This window comes from Musca vetustissima, unplaced genomic scaffold (genome assembly GCF_032173495.1).
Source record: "Musca vetustissima isolate MV318-11 ecotype Yass unplaced genomic scaffold, APGP_CSIRO_Mvet_v1 utg13007, whole genome shotgun sequence".
Lineage (NCBI taxonomy): Eukaryota > Metazoa > Arthropoda > Insecta > Diptera > Muscidae > Musca > Musca vetustissima.
In genome coordinates, this window is record NW_026881886.1 from 205,911 (window position 1) to 226,755 (window position 20,845).

General features: G+C 36.5%; 5 protein-coding genes across 5 annotated transcripts; 2 read left to right on the plus strand and 3 right to left on the minus strand.

Annotated features, from left to right (window-relative positions):
- The first annotated feature begins 209 nt into the window (after positions 1 to 209).
- Positions 210 to 1,184, plus strand: LOC133327946 (uncharacterized). Its single transcript, XM_061536490.1, has 3 exons — positions 210 to 565; positions 644 to 1,014; positions 1,081 to 1,184. The coding sequence occupies exons 1-3, from the start codon at positions 210 to 212 to the stop codon at positions 1,182 to 1,184; spliced, it is 831 nt and encodes a 276-aa protein (XP_061392474.1).
- Positions 1,185 to 3,793: 2,609 nt separating this feature from the next.
- LOC133327906 (E3 ubiquitin-protein ligase Kcmf1) lies at positions 3,794 to 7,766 on the minus strand. Its single transcript, XM_061536442.1, has 6 exons — positions 7,693 to 7,766; positions 7,176 to 7,600; positions 6,017 to 6,277; positions 5,655 to 5,921; positions 5,347 to 5,579; positions 3,794 to 4,493 (listed from the first exon to the last, which is right to left on the minus strand). The coding sequence occupies exons 1-6, from the start codon at positions 7,706 to 7,708 to the stop codon at positions 3,839 to 3,841; spliced, it is 1,857 nt and encodes a 618-aa protein (XP_061392426.1). The 5' UTR covers positions 7,709 to 7,766; the 3' UTR covers positions 3,794 to 3,838.
- A 5,444-nt stretch (positions 7,767 to 13,210) lies between these two features.
- On the minus strand, positions 13,211 to 13,474 carry LOC133327925 (splicing factor 3B subunit 5). The gene has a single exon (XM_061536460.1). The coding sequence runs from the start codon at positions 13,466 to 13,468 to the stop codon at positions 13,211 to 13,213; it is 258 nt and encodes an 85-aa protein (XP_061392444.1). The 5' UTR covers positions 13,469 to 13,474.
- A 505-nt stretch (positions 13,475 to 13,979) lies between these two features.
- LOC133327947 (abasic site processing protein HMCES) lies at positions 13,980 to 15,385 on the plus strand. The gene is made up of 4 exons (XM_061536491.1): positions 13,980 to 13,999; positions 14,055 to 14,503; positions 14,561 to 14,841; positions 14,900 to 15,385. The coding sequence occupies exons 1-4, from the start codon at positions 13,980 to 13,982 to the stop codon at positions 15,383 to 15,385; spliced, it is 1,236 nt and encodes a 411-aa protein (XP_061392475.1).
- Positions 15,386 to 16,515: 1,130 nt separating this feature from the next.
- LOC133327910 (aryl hydrocarbon receptor nuclear translocator homolog) lies at positions 16,516 to 18,549 on the minus strand. Its single transcript, XM_061536446.1, has one exon. It carries the CDS (start codon positions 18,502 to 18,504, stop codon positions 16,516 to 16,518), a length of 1,989 nt encoding a protein of 662 aa, XP_061392430.1. The 5' UTR covers positions 18,505 to 18,549.
- Between the last annotated feature and the right edge of the window lie 2,296 nt (positions 18,550 to 20,845).

A 20,845-nucleotide genomic window follows, 5' to 3' on the forward strand; every position in this document is an offset into this window, starting at 1 on the left:
TTATTTTAATAAACGAATATTATGTTGTTGTTGTTTCTTTTTTGTTTTGTTGTTGTTTGCAACTGCTGCTTTGCTGTGCATGCACATGCTAACACCTATAAAATTCCATCATACTTTTTTGTTGTTGTTTTTCTTTTTGTTTGCATGATCATCGTCATCATCATCAGCAACATTTGGAAATCATATACATCATATAAACACACACACATATGCCACATCAATCTCAACTGGATCGATCGAGCGACCGTCCTGAAACATCTCCACAACAATTACAACAAATCCCCGAAGCTGTAAATGAAAATAATGAAATTGGTTTAACAAAATCTATCGATGATGATGTTGTTGCCGATATGGAAAATTCCAATGACAGTGTTGCCTTGGAATTGGCCAGATTATTTAGCGAGGAAAAAACCGAATTGGATGAAATATTTGGCATTGATCCGAATCAAGAACCCGATGATCCACAAATATGTAAAATATTAAAAGAAATTGAGCTGGCTCAGGTGGGTGGAAAACAACAACAAACTCCTAACTTTGATAAAGCAAACAATCACAGTCCAAAATTGTGTTTACTTATTAATGATGATAAGCCTACAGAACAAGAAACACCTACACATCCTGCAATTGCCACATGTAGTGTTAGTGGGGGTGGTAGTAAAATTTGTGAAAAGGATCTTAGCAATAGTCTTTGGCCATGTGAATTATTTATGCAAAAACGTAAACTAAGCGAATCTTTGGCCCGTTTGCTGGAAGAAGATTTGCGCTGGCACGAAATTATGAAATGGAAATTTACGGAATTATTTGGCGATGATAGTGATGATGAATTTACACCCTGCAGTCCTAGTATTGAGCTGGATGATATACTAATGGGCAGCTGTGTTAAACGTATATCACCCTGGGTGGTGAAACATTTGATGATACCAATGCGACATGGCCTAATCGGTAATCGTTTTGTTTTCAAGAAGCTAGCCAGACATATAGCACGTTCTATAATCATGGAAAATCAATATCCAGGTAATTAAAAATTGTAAACAAGTACATAATTATGTTTTTTTTATAGAAATATTTTTTTCTTTATAGATGAATCCATTATCAAAGGATGCATTGAGAATTATTTTTGCCTGCATCAGGCCGTTATGACATTGGATGATTTACAAGATGTACCAAGTATATCGTTAATATAGAAAGGAATGTTAAGATATGAATAATCAATGTAGTATGTAGTTAAATACATACATATGCATATGTATTTCATTGAAATAGAAATATAATTTTATGTTTAGAATATTATGGATTTTTAATTATTGTAACGAAAATGGAAGTTGTGAATAACGAACTGAAAAAGTCGTATACACTAGCTGTAGGGAGTCCTTATAGTCGAGCTAAAATGAGTCTTTTTAGAGTATCTGAAAGGAATCTCTTAAAGACCTGAAGGGAGTCTTTATAGACGAGCTGAAGGGAGTCTTCATAGACGAGCTGAAGGGAGTCTTTATAGACGAGCTTAAGGGAGTCTTTATAGACGAGCTTAAGGGAGTCTTTATAGACGAGCTTAAGGGAGTCTTTATAGACGAGCTGAAGGGAGTCTTTATAGACGAGCTGAAGGGAGTCTTTATAGACGAGCTGAAGGGAGTCTTTATAGACGAGCTGAAGGGAGTCTTTATAGACGAGCTGAAGGGAGTCTTTATAGACGAGCTGAAGGGAGTCTTTATAGACGAGCTGAAGGGAGTCTTTATAGACGAGCTGAAGGGAGTCTTTATAGACGAGCTGAAGGGAGTCTTTATAGACGAGCTGAAGGGAGTCTTTATAGACGAGCTGAAGGGAGTCTTTATAGACGAGCTGAAGGGAGTCTTTATAGACGAGCTGAAAGGGAGTCTTTATAGACGAGCTGAAGGGAGTCTTTATAGACGAGCTGAAAGGGAGTCTTTATAGACGAGCTGAAGGGAGTCTTTATAGACGAGCTGAAGGGAGTCTTTATAGACGAGCTGAAGGGAGTCTTTATAGACGAGCTGAAGGGAGTCTTTATAGACGAGCTGAAGGGAGTCTTTATAGACGAGCTGAAGGGAGTCTTTATAGACGAGCTGAAGGGAGTCTTTATAGACGAGCTGAAGGGAGTCTTTATAGACGAGCTGAAGGGAGTCTTTATAGACGAGCTGAAGGGAGTCTTTATAGACGAGCTGAAGGGAGTCTTTATAGACGAGCTGAAGGGAAGTCTTTATAGACGAGCTGAAGGGAAGTCTTTATAGTCTTTATAGGAGTCTTCATAGACGAGTTGAAGGGAGTCTTTATAGATATATATATAGTAGATGGGCTGGAAATGCCCAGCATGCTATTCCCGTTGATATCACCGATTCCACTGCTACCAGGCTATAGAAAGGACCAATAACCGAAAGAATTAAAAGACAAATAATTGCTAGAATTCACGGCACTTCTCTAAATTTGAATTTGTAAATATTTTTTTGTATTATATTATTAAGAAATCAATGCTACATGGAGTAGTATAGTTTGCAATTTATTTGAAATCGGCCTTAATGGAATAAATAAATCGGCATTTTTTGGAATAAATAAATATTAATAAATACCTTTTGATTGGGATTTAAAAAAATTTGAATGATTTATCGTCACCATAATTGTTTTAAAAGAATATTTTCTAAGTATTTTTTTTCGCAGCTCCTGCCATAGATCTTTAAGAATACATTTCCTTGATTTATCAAACTATCCTTTTTTTTAAGGATAATCAGACCATTGGACTTCGTTTTTTCATAATATCCTCCCTCACCCAAAACATTAATAATAACAACAACAATTCATGTTTTTTTTTTTTTTTTTTGAAGTTATGATTACAATAAGATTTTTTTCTTTTTTGTGGTTTTTTATAATTATATAAATTTTTAAATAGTTATAATATTATATTTATTTTAATAAACGAATATTATGTTGTTGTTGTTTCTTTTTTGTTTTGTTGTTGTTTGCAACTGCTGCTTTGCTGTGCATGCACATGCTAACACCTATAAAATTCCATCATACTTTTTTGTTGTTGTTTTTCTTTTTGTTTGCATGATCATCGTCATCATCATCAGCAACATTTGGAAATCATATACATCATATAAACACACACACATATGCCACATCAATCTCAACTGGATCGATCGAGCGATTGACATTCGCCATTCACACATGTCATGCCGTGACTTAACTTTGTTGCTGCTGCTCAGGTTCGCATGTTCCAATTGAAAACAAACAATTATTGACAGAAGAGTAGGACAATGAATGTTATTTGTTGGTGGATAGTGGGAGAGAGAAGTGGATGGCATCACACGCTGTTGTTTCTCTTTTGTTAGTTTACTACATAAAATGCAAAATACAGAGAGAGACAGTGACATTTATGTGCTGAAGTAAAAGTAAATAATAGGGACAGTAGATTTTTGCTTTTTTGGTTTTTTTGTTGGCATGCCAATCCTTGATTGACCGGCCATCCAATCAAATGTCAGTCACCATCATAATATAGTCCACATTTATATATAAATTTGGTTTGTTGATGGTGCTGTTGTTTTGCGGCGGCGTGTGCGAAGGTGTTGTTGTTTGTCTGTAGGGTACGTGTGGTGATGTTGTTGTTGTTATTGTTGGTGGTTGGTTAGTTAATTGGTTGCTAAGAATGGTGATTTTTATAATTGCGACGACGACGACAATGATGATCTTGGATGTTATTCTTTTTCTTCGGCTGCTGTTGATGCTGCTGCTCCTGGCTGTTGCTATTACATTTCTGAATACAATTATAATAACAATGCTGCTGCTGTTGTTGTTGCTGTAGTGATTTGGCGGGTCTATGGAGATGATAACACTACCTAGTATCGGGTATTTGATTTGTGTTTGCTGCCGACATCGCTGCTGCATTGGCGGCAGCATTTTGCTTATATTTTTGTGGCTGTTGACCTTGTTGCTGCTGCTGTTGTTGTTGCTGCTGCGACTGTGATCCGGTAGCAGCCGCTGCAGCAGCAGCACCCGCCGCCACTGTGGGTGGTGGACGACCACGTCGTTCAATGCCTCTATCTGTTGTTGCCCCAGCCGCAGCTGCTTTAATACCGCCAGCCGTTGCCGATTTCTTTTTACTTGAATAGGCCTGCTGTTGTTGCTGCTGTTTCAAATCATCAACAACAAAATCTTCCGGCGAGGTTTGTTGCTGTTGATGGACCTGTTGGCGTAACGTGCCACCGCCGCCACCAACACTGCTTGTTGTATTTGTAGTTTGTGCAGACGCATCTGCAGCATTGTTGTTCATCATTGTTTCTCGCGTATTGTCACCATACGACGACGACGATTCACTGTCATTGGCTGTGTTTGTGTTATTGGCGGCTGCCGCTGATGCTGCCTTTTCATTATTTACATTATCACTATTGGTAGTTTCCTGGGATTCGCCACGTTTATCATGTTCGGGATCCAGGTCCAATGAGTTACAAGCTAATGTTGAGAGCAATAAGGCTTGTACAAATTGTGATCTGTGCAAAAGCAAAAACAAGAAGAAGAACATTTAAGGACACGTAAATAAAAATCGTGCATATATAAAAGGAACAAAGTGTCGGGACCGACTATATGATATGCTATCCAAACCACAAAACAATCAGGACAAATATCATTCTAGACATAATTCAGCACGCTATGGAAAATTTCATATTAATCGAATACAAGAGGGGTCCTGGCCGCGCCATTTACATGAAATCGTAAATTATGTATGGGAGCTCTATCGAAAACCGAATCGATTTAAATAAAACTTAATATTTCAATATTTAATATTTCAATTTGGACCATTTTTGACAAAACCACATTATTCTAGACATAATTCAGAGCACGCTATGGAAAATTACAAGTAACCGAACGGAAAAGTATATATGAAAGCTTCAAAAAAAACGATTCAAAAAAACTCATCACAATCCGAGAAGCGTTGTGATTTGTGGATGTGCCATTTTCATGAAATCGGTTGACATAATTATTTTTTGGCCTTGGGTTAATAAAACTCAGTACACGTCATTGTAGACACAGTTCGATATGGTCTGGAAAATTTCGTATCAATTGTGCTACGTCGTTGACGTAAAATATAATCTAAACTTGGGAATACGTTAATGCCAATAGTGTTCCAATTTAATGTGCCGTACCAAATTTCTTTGCAATTGGAAAATAAATGTGTCCATTACTTTGTTAAAAAAAACATGGACGTATATGTACGTCCCGTATATAACGATTTGGGAAAGTATTTCTTCTATGTATAGTTTCTATCTAATTCCCTTCCCATAACACTCCGTTGTATGTGGTATACAATTTTAATTATATAATTTTTTAATAGCGTAAACTCACCGATCAGCACGTTCTCTACCAATTTCAGCCCATTCGGCTTCACTCAGTGTTGGTTGCATGAATTTTGTGAGCAAGAACTGTGATTGGGCACCACCATCAGCTCCACCACCGCTGCCATTACCCGATGCCCCACCAGCAGCTGAACCAGCATTTGCTCCACTGCCTGAACCACCAGCAATTGACATGCCCAGCATGCTGTTCCCGTTGCTACCACCGATTCCACTGCCACCAGGCTGTAGAAAGGAGGAATATTGTGGTGACAAACCGAAATCGTTGAAAGACAAATAATTGCTAGAATTCAACGGTACTTCTCTGGTATTTAAAGCACTTGCAGCCAGACTTGATTGCGCCGACTGATGCTGGGCCGACACCGACCATTCATTGGTACGCGATGAGCCACTGCCGCCACCATTGGCATTTGAGCCAGAGCCGCTACCACTGATTAGACCACTGCCAGATCCCGAACCTCCACCGCTAGCACCACTAATCACCTCGGCCATGGTTGCATTTGAATTCGATGATGAGACCAATGGATGGGCACGTCTTGGCAAACGTTCCAGTTGTTGACGTGTGGCCTAGAGATTTCCAAACAAAAAGAGAGAAAGAGAAAACATTAATTTAGTATCGCCAAAACATTCTCAGTCACTAGTTGGGGAAAATTAATAATTGCCGTCACTTGTTGGCGCTCCAATTGTATTTGCATTTGCAACTGCTGCAATTGAGATGTTGGCGGTCCGCCTCGTCTTACGCCAGATAATTGTGATAGTAGCTCTGCAATCGGATCAACCGATTCCCGTCCAGAGGGTGATAAAGCTGAGAGACCACTCGAAGAGCTAAAGTGCATATTGGAACGACGTGCTCGTGGTCCGCCAAGTGTACGTCCTGGTATGCGACGTACTCCACCGCCATGTCGTATAGCTGAAGGTTCATCGTGCAAAGGAGTTAAGGAGAATGCCATAGCAAGGCAATGGAAATATTTGTTTTTTTTTTTTTTATAGAATAATGTTTATATTAAATATAGTGATAATGATATGTGATTTTTGGATTTTTTACCTATATGTGGGGAGCTATATCTAAATCTGACCCGATTTTATATCTAAATTTGAAACGATTTTAACAACACTTAACACACATTATTCTAGACGCAATTCAATATGTTATACAAAATTTCGTCTCAATCGGACAAACATTTGGAAGTTTGGGGCACCATTTACATGAAATCGGACGAAAATATATATGGGAGCTGTAACTAAATCTGAATCGATTTCAACAAAACTTAGCACATAGTATCTTAGACTCAATTAGATACGCTTTGCAAAATTGCATACCAATCGGATACGCTTCGGATATTTTATGCATCATTTACATGAAATCCGATGAAAATATTTATGGGAGCTATATCTAAATTTAAACCGATTTTGACGAAACTTAACACAAGTCTTTCTACACTTAGTTCGCTCCGCTATGCAAAATTTCTTGCCAATCGGATACTCTTTGGATGTTTGGGGCACCATTTACATGAATTCCGACGAAAATATATATGGGGTCTATATATAAATTTAAATCGATTTTAACAAAACTTAGCACACATTATTCTAGACTTAATTAACTACCCTATGCAAAATTTCACGCCAATCGGATACACGTTGGCAGTTTGGTGGACCCTATACATGAAATCCGACGAAAATATATATGGGAGCTATATCAAAATTAATAATAACGATTTCCCTAATAAAAATATTATATATGTAAGAGTGTTACATGTGTGAGTGTTAAAAAAAATTAATAATATAAAATACAAGTTGTTTGGTTTTGTTTAAAAAGGATATCAAAAATGAAATCAATTCCCGTGGTCCAGTACGATGTTCCAGCGATAGATGACCGGCAAAATCATCTGTGACTAGATTCGGTTCACCACCCGGTAGGCCAGCACATACCGGACATACAACTTCGGAGCTGGTCTCCGTATGTTCTGACGATACATGTTCCAATAGTGTGGCATCACTAAAACCCATTTTTTTACAATACGGACAGGTGAAACTTTGTGGCTGCTCGGTATTGAGCATTTCACCACCGAAAAACAATTCAATATCCGAACGTGTTAGTATGCATTGCATAGGATGATCGACCAAGTGTCGTGTTGATGTGACACCTTCCTCATAACAGTCGGCGCATAAATCATAATCATAACAAATTAGACATTTATAGCGACGACCATTAAAGTTCGATTTAAGACATGAATCGCAGCTGACACCTATGGAGATTTTCAAATAAACCAAAAATACACGGAGGAAATTATTTGATCATCAATTGGAAATTTATAAAATGAATTTCATCACTGCTTACCTTCATGGCGACTCATTATTTATTTAGGAAAACTTGTGATAGTTTTCAATTGAAATTCGTTTCATCCACCTTTACGAACTTTCCGATAAAGTGTGGCTGCTCGGCTTTTTGATTTCCTGCTACTCTCTTTTCTATTTTCTTGTGAATTTGTGTTGTTTGTTGACAGCACTCCACCACCTAAAAAATTGACCTTCCCTCCTCCAATTCTCTGTTTGCCAATGTATTACGAAAAGAGGATTAGAACTAAAAGAAAAAAGGCTATGCCTTTTTTATCTAAGCACCAAAAATCGGCTACTGTTCAGTAGTAGTTTATTTATTTATAGAGGGCTACGATGTAGTTATTGAAATATCGTTGGAAATTGCAATCTGCCGTCTTCCACAAACAACAGTACTAATATGGCTAATTTGCTTCTTGTTGTTCAAAGAGGAACTCTTCAATTTTTCAGCAACAGCAGCAAATGTGTTCTGATGTTTGTTGTTGAATTAATAAATTGTGGATTTCAATTATTTTAAATTGTATTGTGTTATTGGTAAGAAGAATTTCCTTGCAGCAACAAATTAATCTGGAAAAGAGAAATATAAAAAAAAAAATATTTATTGTATCATTGAATTATGTTTAAAACAATTTTTATTGTTGGGGAAAATGTAAAAAAATAGAATGAATGTTTTAATGGCCATGGGACATTTTGGCCTGCCAGCAATATTGTGGTTTAGGAAATATGTGGAGCATATCCCCGGTGGTCTGGAATACATAAAATAATTTACACTAAGATTCAAAACACGCATCTAGAATTGTGACCAATAATTTAAAAAAAGTCCTCAGATGTGTTTTTTTTCTAAAACAAATACTCAGGTCTCCTCGCGACCCTTTTTCTTTCAGGGGAAACATTCCACCGGAGCAAAAAAAAAAAAAATCTCAGGTATGCCAGGACCCCATTTTTCAAAAGAAAAATTCCTAAGGCCTCAGTGGGGACTTAAGGATTCTCCCTTCCAATTAAATTGTTTTTTTAAGGTATTTTTTCCAATGAAAGAAAAATGTCTCAAGAGTCCCTCAGCAGTATATTTTTAATTAAAAAATCTTCAGAACCTTACAATGACCAGTAATAACTCCTGTCATTGCTCTAATTTCAGTTTTGCTCAGGTCCAACAGTGAGTTTGTCCTTTGGGCTGACAGAGTCGGCCAGATAGATCTTAACACATTGCACCTAGATTCGTTGTGCCTCAAAAATCCGGAAAAGGTGACAGATGGATAGTTTGATCGAGTCATCGATTGCTAGATCTGTAGCAATCGATGACTCATGTTGTCTGCTGTTTCATTATCCATAATGTTACAGTGTTTCCAAAACTGCTCTACACTCGAGGACGACCTCAGACATGATGTTACAGCATTTGATGGCTTTAAGAGCCGCCTGACTATCCACTTGTTTTAATCAATTCATTCAGACTTTTTTAATCAATTTAGCAGCCTTCCAAATCGTGAAGATTTCAGCTTGGAGAACACTGCAATTGCTATCCTTCCGTCTTGGATTCGTCTGTACAAAAAGCCAGACTGTCGTCCAGAGGACTGTTACTACGCTTCCAGTCGTCTCTACTGGGGATAACGACATCTACATCGTCAAATCTCAGGACTGGTGATATATAGTCGCTTAGTTGTCCACATTGGTCCTTGTTCATTCAGGATACAAGCTCAAGGCCAAGCACCTGTATCTTCTTCCATCTTGGATCCATCTGTATAAAAAGTCAGGATTACTACTGTTCCAGTCGTCTCTACTGGGAATAACGACATCAACATAGTCAAATCTCAGTACTGGTGATATATATTCACGTAGTTTTCCACAATTCCAATGTGATACCTTGTTCGTTTAGGACACATCTATGCCCATAAGCATAATTTTGCCAATGGTTCTGTTCATGCACTACGCGCTACTTAACACTTAATGCTGCCTGACACTTAATGCTGAGCGTTCAGAGCCCCTTTGGGGAGTGCTCCTAGCGGCTCCAGTTATAAGAATTGGCGCAGGCAGTGGGCCCTACTACGGTGTTATACTTCCAGTGTATAGTCGATGGTTTTAACCCCTAACTTTCCCCAATGGATATTCTTGCATGAATAGAGTGCAATCTTCCCGTCTTCAGCATTCCTGTTCCATCGTAGTTGTTGACAGTCCAGGATCGTACCAAGATATTTTGCTTCGAACGAGAGATGAATCTGCACTCCATCCAGTGATGGTGGAACAAAAATTTAGAATTAAAAAAAAAAGAAATTAAGATTTCATCACCCGGCTGCCGGACAAAATACACATTTAAATAAAAAGCTCTGGTTGGTGGCTGGCCCATTGGCCGGGGACTTATAGGAATATTTCGATACAAGAGCTAGATTTGTTATTAAATAATTAATAGTCAATACAAAAAATATATTTTGAAAAAATATATATTCCATGTAATAAATAAATTTTCTTAGAGAAAATTTCCACGTAAAATTGCAAAAGAAAAACAATCACACAAAAATTGGCCATGGAGATGTGATGTGAAAAAAACGACACAATGAAACTTTAAAGAACAAAATACCAACACTAAAGAAAAATATATTTTTTTTTTGTTATAATAATTGCCTTGTTTATATGCAAAAAAATATTCATTAAAATTGATACACACAAGACTTTTTTCATTTCTTATTTCAGGAAAAGAGGAAAACGTTTTACATTTCTACATCAATATACAAAAGAACAAAAAAAAAGGAATTCATTTTTGGCATTTGCATTGAGAAGCAGCCACAGCCGAGCAGCTAAGAACACCTCATGGCTGACTGGCATGCAGGCAGACAGCAGCAGCGGCGGCAAAAGACAAACAAATGATTTTTGGTAGGGAAGAGAGGAGAAGGTGACAGTTTTGCTAAAATCAATCATGAAATATTACAAGCACTTTATGTGATTTTAATTTATTTAAAAATTGTCATTTTTGTTGTTTTTGTAAGCCACCATCATCACCACACCTCGGAAAAAAGTGCAGCTCATGACGGACCAAACATCAATATATCGAACCGCCGAACCATATATAAACTAATAAACGATATTTTTAACTTATTCTTCTTGTGCAGAAAATAAAAATGTATTTTGCCTCGGTTTTTTTCTTACATTTTCTTTGTATTATTTTCTTTATTTTTCTTTTTTTTTAATTCTCACGAGTGACGTTCCGTAATATTCGTCTGATTATATACAACAGCAGCCAGGCAACAGCAGCAGAAAGCAAACGATATGAGAGACCTTTCGCATTTTATAAGTGTTGCAAAATGACAAGACAAAATCAATGGAAAGGCGAAAGAAAGATGTTCGTTCGTTTGTTCAACAAATTAAATTACACATTCTTGGACAATAACAACCGTAGCAATAATTATAAATATACAGCATTTTTATAAAAGCAATACAGATTAGTTAGAAAATCTACCAACAAAATATATAAATAATATTAAACAAAATGATTCAACGGGGAATTTATTACTTTATTTTGCCTCTCTCTCTCTCTCTCTCGTGCTCGCTCTATATTTTTCTATTAATTTGATAAACTACTCGTTTTTGCAACTCTGTTATTTGGGATGTTTTTGGTAGGAGAACTTCGAAGAAGTCCCCATTTTTTACTTCGGGTTTCTTGTTGTTGACACTCTCCCCTCCAATAACAACAACAAAAGAAAACATTTTATTGCAGGCCTAACACAACTCTCTGGCTCTCCCTCATTTGCTCCCTGGCTTAACTGTTTTTTTCTGCTGCTTCTTCTTCTTCTTCCTCGGCTAATGATTAGTTAATACAATCAAAAGAGATAACACATTAGAGAATATGCGAAAATAAAACGGGAAAATGCATTGCATTTTGTGGAGACCTACCCTCGCCCAAATTATTTTCTAATATATTATTTCTTTACACACTGTCCTTCTCCGCTTCATGACAAATATATTTATTATTTGCCTTTGAAAAAGAATAAGACGCAATTAATGCATCACGAAATTTATTTTACACCAAATACGATACATATTAGATTTGCAGCTGATGTGGTCGTAGTTGTTGTTGTTATTGCTGCAAGAAGAGCCTCAATAAATGCAAGGGGGTCTCTGGTCTGCCGCTGCTTCTGGCTGCTCAATAATCGTGAATGTACGAACTTAAATTAGTTGTTTGGGTCACCGTCGTTATGTCCCGCGAAGGTAAAAATGTTATACTTTTTTCTTGTTTGATTTCACACACAGGCACACACACTCACTACACACATTTCATACAATTATTAAATAACCAAAAAACAAAAATGCACTTTTCATCACCAACCATCATTTCTTGCTAATGTGTATGTATGTTTGTCGTCGTTGAGTTTCGTGCGTTCTTTTTTATTTTTTGCAAATTCACACAAATTATATATGTACAAAATTTTTGACTGCTATCTTTACAACAGATCTTGCACAAAAAACGACAATTCACTTGTGAATATTTCATATACATGTGTGTATATGTATTTTTTCTTGTTTTTTTTAGCAAAATTGATTTTCTTTTTAATTTGATTTTTCTTGCCTTTTCAATTGTCATGACAAATGAAATTTTCAATTTTCTTTTTTTCATTCTTTTCTTTGTATTATTTTTTTCCATTTTTTCTCTTGTATCTACCGTTGGGGTTTTTTCTTTCGACTTTTGTCGGGGGGCTATACTAAAAAATTTTATATATTTTTCTTAGTTCACATACTCTTTTTCGATTTATTGAGATATCCAGTGATTGGCTATGTGCATGTAAGTTGGACTTTTGTTGTAATTGATGTAGGAAATTATGAATTAACAAAAAAATTTCAAGTAAAAATAAAACAATTTTTACAATTTGTATTTCTTTTGTAATATTTCGAGACGAGGTTCTCTTCGTTCTCTTCCTATCGTCGTACTTTATTTGATCAGGGTTGTTAAATCCGGTATGACCGAAGGAGGGTTGTCAAAAAAGTGTACTCAACGCATGGGGTTGCCATGTTGGGCAAATTTGATTATATGATAAAGTAGTCAAACGGGAGTTGTGTTCTAACATTTTAATAAATAATAAAAACAAAGAGAACATAAAAATAGTATAAAACATTACATTATTTTGGCATTAAATGTAAAACGACATATACATTAGAACTTGTTACATTCTTTATGAGGTTTTATTTGATATATATGCAATGGAATGACAATATAACAAAATCTGTTACCATGTAAGGTGTAAATTGACATTCGGAATCGAGTGGATTTCGTAGCCTAAACGCGCTCTAAAACTGTGATTTTTATGAAGAATTTTTAATTTGTCATGAAGTCAAGATGAGATATAGCAATTTAAGCAATTCTCTTGTAAAAACCCTATTCGCAAATTCAGTGCATTTGATGCGTATAGGATACCTGACTACTTTTCCAAGATTACAAACCGAGTACTCAATTACTCGCCAAATTATACATCACTAATTTACTTATCCCCAAACAAAAAAACAAGCCATGTATTTTTCATCAACTAATTTATTAATAATATTTATTCGTCCATCTTCTCGGGTGGTGGTCCACACGGCTGTAACATACGTTCCATTAAATCGAATCTTACTCGTCCTTTGGTTTCATTCAGTGCAATGGCAAAATAATTTAACATATCGTAGTGTCCCATATAGCTGGCCAAGGAATCACGATGTTGATTTGTTAGCCATTCGTATTTGGATGTGTCTGCATGACCGGTACCAATATATTTACTCTGCAGATGTTCCAATTGACTATGAATGTTGTAACGATCGCCCATTTTTAATAAATATAAAATGTTTTTTATTTTCTCCTATAAACAATGCCGGTCGCGTCCAAACTTTTCACTAGTTGTAGCCAAGGAATACGGAGTACAACTGTGCGAACATTGACGCAGTTAATACTGCAGAAAGAGAATTTAACGGCGTTATAATGACCAGCTGCGTTTTTTACTGTTTTGTTTGTTATTTTTTCCATTCTGTGTTGTTGATCTTGAATATTAAAAAAATGTTTTTTAAAAGGTTTAATTTATTTTTTAAATAATGACAAGATCTATACATATATAATCTATTTTCAGCAGTTCACGCTTATCTGCTTAAAATGTCAAATTATAAATCCCTATCGGCAGTCATTTTTCGATTTCCAAAACCCTTGTAAATAAACGTGAAAGCCAAAGCCAAATCTAGTTGTTTGTCGCCGTTGCCACCTTGTAATTGACTGCATTGACATTTCTCTAGGAAAGCGCCACTAAACTAAAGGAAAAAACAACGGGTTGTATATAATTTCGCCAAATGTGTGGACGTACTTGTTTGTAAGTTTGCTTTGAAAGTTGCCCCTGGTCATTTTTAATTTTTAATACTCTATAGGACATTGGAACCCTGCGACATATTAAAAGCTTGTCGTTATAGAGAACCAAAGCAACAATCGAACAAATCAAAAGAAAATGAGCGGGAATCTAAGAAACCGGTAGGCAGCAACAAGGAGGAGGACAATGTTGACTGCCTAATTGAACCTCCATGGCGTTCGGAGTTTAATTGTGATCGAAAATATATGCCCTCATATAATATAGCACCCACAGACATAACACCCGTCTTGGCATCCAAATATCATTTTTACGATGAAGAGGAAGCTAAAAACATGGAAAGCTCGCGTGTTGTTGTTCCCATGATGTGGGGTATGATACCGTTTTGGCATAAAGGTGATTATCGTAAACACGGCCTGACAACGAACAATTGTCGTTTGGAACATATGCTGAATTCGAAATTATATAGAGGTCCTTTTCGTCGAGGTCAACGTTGTGCTGTACTGTGCGAAGGTGGGTATCAGTATCAACTATTTACCAATACATTTTACTAATTAGGTTTTATTTTAGGGTTCTATGAATGGCAAACAACAAAATCTGCCAAACCATCCGAAAGAGCTGCCCATCTATTGTATATGCCGCAAAAGGAACAGATTAAGATTTATGATCGCAATACCTGGCAGCCGGAAGATGTGAATCTGCTAAAAATGGCCGGCATATTTGATGTGTGGGAGGATGAACAGGGTGATAAGATATATAGCTATAGTATTATAACATTTGAATCTTCCAAAATTATGTCCTGGCTACATTATCGCATGCCAGCCATATTGGAGACAGAGGAGCAGCTGAATGTAAGTTATTAATTTGTTTATAACTATTTTTAAAAATTAAATTATTACTCTATTGCAGACATGGTTAGATTTTAAAAATGTCAGCGATGAGCAAGCCTTGGCCACACTACGTCCCTGTACCCAACTCCAATGGCACAAAGTATCGAATTTGGTTAATAATTCCCGCAACAAATCGGATAAATGTAACAAACCTATAGAAATGGTAAATGAAAAGCCACAAATGAATAAACTCATGACTGCCTGGTTAAATGCACGTAAACGGCGTGAAGCTGCCTTATCGTCTGAATTGGAAAGTGATAATGAAGATGGTGCTGATGATGATCGACGATCAGCTAGATATTATGGTGTGGTCGGTGGTAATACAACGACCACAACAAATACTAGTGAAAGTGAATCGGAGTTATATGCCGCAAAACGGCCACGTTTTCGTGACTATAAACGAGCTATGAAAAATGACCGAAATAATGAAAATGCTGTAGTGGAAGTTAGCGATATTGGCAATGCGGAGGAGGATAGCGATGTCTCTAAATCTCAAAAGGAATAATCAAACAAGAAAATCCTGGGGAATTCTGACAATTCTAAGGCATAGATATTAGGAACACAAAATTTAAATAGTAGTGTCGTTCTAGAAGTTTCAACTTGAATATTATTATTTTTTTTAATTTTTTTGTTATTTATTTTGTAGAAAATAAATTTTGTTAATACAAATTTTGCAGTTGAGAATATTTTATTTAAACATATTTTTTCAATGCTATATTTTTTAGCACGGATTTTGCAAAAAATATATTTTTCAAATCCCAAATGAAGTATGGAATCAAACTCAATTTTTCAACACGCAGTCTTCCTAATGGGTTTTAATACTAAATATTTTTTTTTTTGATTTTTATAAAAAAAAATATTATTCAACACCATAATCATGCATAATTTTTTTAAATATTTAATCTTTTAAAATTAAAAAATTAATTTTTAAATTTTTTTTTAAATATAAAAACCTTCCGGTTCAATGTATTCAATTTCTTCTAACAAAAGAATCTAATCCTAAATTAAAAAAAAACAATTATTTTTTAAAACCAAAAACGTTTTGGATTAAAAAAGTTTTATTCAATAACTTCTTAGGGGTTTTAAATATGATCTTATTTTCTTTTTAATATTTGTTCAATAAAAAACATTAAAAAATTCTGTAAGACGAGTTTTTTGAAGTTTATATCCCATAGGCATCACGCTAATCCAGCGTTTGCAGCTCTATTTAAAAAATGCCTTCAAGTAAAAAATTGATGATGAAGATAATTCTCCCAAATAAAATGACTTTGAAAATTCTGATATTGTTGTTGAAAATGCTGATATTAATGCAAAAACTATACTGCAACAACTATCTATCCCTCCCCTCACAGCTGAAATTATATGTACATTTTATTTGTTTTTGTTTAAAATATATTTTTTTCCATCATACATACATAAAGTTGGTTTTTATTTTATAAAAAAAGAAGTTGTTGTTGCTGTTATCGAGACTTATAAACTATGTTTTTGTTGTGTATTTTTCATTTTATTCGGGGCTGCCTTATACTGATTCTGCATATTTTTCTTTTTTTGGTGGAAAAAAGAAAAGAAAAAAACTAAGCAATAAAATACGTCATTTTGTTCATCATCATCGCCATGCTCCTCTTCTTCTTCTCATTATTCGAACTGTGTATTGAACATATTTATATTCAGATCTTCAAATGTCCCAGGGGCACTCTGATCCAACATCTGCAGCATATCGGAAAATTCCTGACCTTGTTGTGGTGGTGGTTGTTGACCCGGAACATGAGCATGCACTGGATGTGTGGCATGTGGATGCGTAGCATGATGTGGATGTGCCCCTGGATGGGCAGTAGGATGTGGTGCATGTTGGGCCGTCTGCCAATCCCACATACCATGCGGTGGCGCCTGGGCCGGGCCTGTCTGATATGCAGCTGCTGCTGCTTGTCGTGCATTGCCAGCACTCAGCTGAGTATATGTTGGACCACTAGGTGAACGAGCCGGACTCGATTGTTGATACTGATAACCCTCTGTCACAGGCTGTTGTTGTTGCTGCTGCTGAGGTGGTGGCGGTCTCAGGGGCCAATTGGTTGGATGTTGCGGAGTGGGTGATGAATTAGCTTTGGGTATCTTGGCCATATGTACCGTGTTGGGTGATGGTCCCCCGGCAGCTGTATTATAAGCTAACGGCGAATGTGTAGCATCATAACTATACGGTACCGTATTTTGGGCCGACGATGGTCTTTGTACATTCTGGGGTGTTTGATTGCTGGCCTGCTGCTGAGCCAAATGTGGCGGAGGACCGGCATTTGTGGGCGGTATCATATTGTGCGCAGCATACATATTTGGATCAGCTGCACCACCACCTGGTACATCACGTCTACCCTGCAGCGTATAATCGACACCCGGTGTAACATAAACATGTTCCTGCTGTTCCGGATTGTTATTATCATGACCAGCCGTCGCGGCATGCAGCGATGCTTTATTGGAACTATTGGTACACACAATATACTCCACCTCATCGGTATAGGGATTTAGAAAGGCATATGCCTGTGTTCTCAACCAAACATATTCACCCGATTTGGCCCGGGCCCGATACATTAGCGAAAACATTTGACCCTTTTGCTTCAACACCTGCTCAAAACTTTCCTTCATGTGTGACTGATCCTCGGGATGGAAGAAATCGTAGCAAATTTTACCCAACAGCTCGGGAGGTGTATAACCCAAAATGTTCATGACACGCTGATCGACAAAGGTGAACTTTCCGTCCACAGCATGACGTGTTATGAATTCACTTTGATTGTTGGCATTTGTGACATCTGTCGAGGCGGTGGATGTGACCTGCAAGCGGCCAATGGCCACCAGGCAACAATGAGATCCATGCATATCATCATCGGGACGTTCCATGTGAACACCGGGGAACATTTCAGTTGGTGGCCAATTTTTAATATACCCTGTGCAGTGGACCACGGCGAAATTTGTTCCATCCCGTGATGGACCCAAGGAGTTACGTTGTTTCAAACGATTCAAATGACCCGCAACCATAGTCTCTGGATTAACGTTGCCCACACGCATCCTACAAATGAAACCACGACGTGCGCCCATACTCAAACGCATGGAGGACTGATGGCCCTCTTTCTTCACCGTGCCCGATTTCAAATCCAATATTCTACCCGAATTCTGTGATTCTTGGGTGGATAGCTGCTCGCGAATCTTTTCACGATCATCGGGATGTATATGTTCATACAGGCTGGTGCCATACCAATCACTTTGGGTATAATTCAAGACAGGCGTTACGGAATCTGAAACATAAATAATACGACCGGAATCACAACTCACGACGAATAGGAAACCATCGGCCGCCTCCAATATAAGATGTTTCAATTCCTGATCGGTGAGAAAGGAGGGTTTATAGGTCCCATCATTACTGGTGTTGCCAGTACCCCTCAAAGCCTTCATGTGGGCAACGGCCATTCTTAGAATGGTCAGCTTGTCGGGTTTCCTGGCCAAAGCACTGCATGTCGGCACCATATCCGAAAGCTCGGTAATATATGCCGTCATTTTGTTCCGTCTTCTGCGTTCAATTTCACAATGATTCTCTCGGCTGGCATAGCGTTCCTTGTCCTGTATACTGGTATCGTCCATGATTGGAATATGTAATGAGTTTCTCCTCTTTTTTTAGGTCGACGTCTTCGTCGTTGTTGTTGAGTTTTGTTGTTTCTGTACTTGGTATTGGTAGTAAGTCGTTTTAGCTCTAACTTTTTTTCTAGCTCTTCTTTTTCTTATTCGACAGACAGACAGACAATCAGTCAGACTGTGTGCAGAAGACGACGACAACAACGATACACACAATGTACAATTTCAGTAAACAGCAGCAGCAGAGGCAGTAGCAGCGACGACGACGGCGGCAGTAGCAGCCAACAGCGTTCTTGGTAAAATGTATCTGATGAGTGTGTTTGTTGGTGCTTTTGTGTCTACGTAGACGACGAAAACGACAATTTGTAGATGTATAAAATAGTTTATTTTTCTATTTATTTGTTCTTTTGCTGAACTATTTCCACATGAATATTAATCCACGAATTACATGTTCTCTTAATTAATTCTCTTTTTTATTTGTTTATTTATTTAAAACACTTTTACAATGTACAATTTACAGCAATTTCACGGACTCTGTTCATGATTTTTTCTTTAGTCGATTCGCAGAAGAGAAAATGAAAATTATTGCTGTCAGTGTTGCAAAGGTATACCGAGTATTCGATTACAAAGGAATTGTTGTGTGATTACTGCGCCTGACAAATATTCTACACTGCCAAAAACATGTTGTAGTTGTTGTTGAAATGAAGGGTTGCCAGAGCGTAAAGCGGAGAATGTTATAAACACCCGTTATTTGCTGAATACGTTTCATCCGATTCGCTATTAGTTTAAAACCTAGCCGTAACACACGACAATTTGATGCTTTTAGGAAATGTTTACATTAGAAATTAATAAAATGTATATGTTAATACCGTACATGTCGTGTGGCCCACACGAAAAATTGCATCTGTTAAAACGATATGACAACTAAATTTTTTAGTTTAGGGGCTGCTATATTTCTGTATGTATTTTCATATGTAAGCCAAATAAATCAGTTGTTTTGTTTGTTTGGCGAACTAAAATAAATTTCTGATAGAAAATAACTCGATGTAATGAAGTTACATTTGTGGAAGGGAAACAAATAAACAAGAATGAAGAAACACGTGTGGGCACAAAAGTTTTATTTTCAAAATCGAGTTGGGAATATGATTTCGCATTTAATTTTAAAGGCACCTATTAGAACGTTTACATTGTGCCGGATTTCTTTAATCCAGTGGGCTTTATTTGTCAATTACATTGTATATATGTCAAATATATCCTCATAAAGTAGGTTATATCTGTAAAATGTTCTTATGTCTTTTAATCGACTCGATTGGTTAATGGTTGTATGAAATTGTAGATGTTTAGAATAGTATTAAATTGAAATAAAGTTCATTTGTCGCATTACTCATTTATTAACTGAATGTTGGTGTCACTTAAATCGAGTTCTATTCAACTGGTGACAAATTGAAGAACGAAAGGTGCAAATGAACAAAAACTATTTATAATATTTTTGAGTTTATGAAATTTTTTTTTCTTTCTAAACTATCACAACATTTTAATTGTTCAATTTTTTTTTTTAAATTTTCAAATATCCAACAATTATTTTTGCACATATTTACTACGGCAACCATCGGCTGCTTTTTATTTAGATCATGATCTAGGGTATATGTCATCGCCCAATAATAAGGGCGTCCAATAAAATGATTCAAACAAACATCAGTTGATGTTTATGTACTTCATGATCTAATGTATGTGCCATGGCCCAATAATGAGATCGTCCGATAAGATGATTTTACCAGAGCTGTCAAAGAGATTTTAATTTTCACTTCATGCTTTCAAAAAAGTTGCCAATTTTTGTGGGATTTTCAACCAAAACCGCCGATAATATTCGCTTCTTAAACATCATATACATTAGAAAATTTTCCAGGGTTATACGGCGTTTACATTAGAACTTTTTACCGGGTTAACCTTCACTATGAAGATTTATTTGACATATATACAATGAAATTGATAATTTAAACTCACTGGATTAACGAAATCCGATAAAATGTAACGCCGTATTAACCTACTTTATGAGGATTTATTTGACATATATGCAAAGGAATTGACAACTGGGTTAATGAAATCCGCTTAAATGTAAACGTACTATTACACGACCTGTGAATGGATCTTGGGTATGTGTAAACAATTAGGCTATGTTAATGTATGAAACAGCTTTGTGTAAACTACATCATTGTGGTCCAGAAAGTACTCAGTAATCGATTACTATGGCGCTTTTTTTGATTCTTGGAAAAGTTTAATTTTTTCGCGAACTATTTTGACCGAAAAAAAATTAAATATAATTTCAATATAATCACGTTTTGAGTATTAT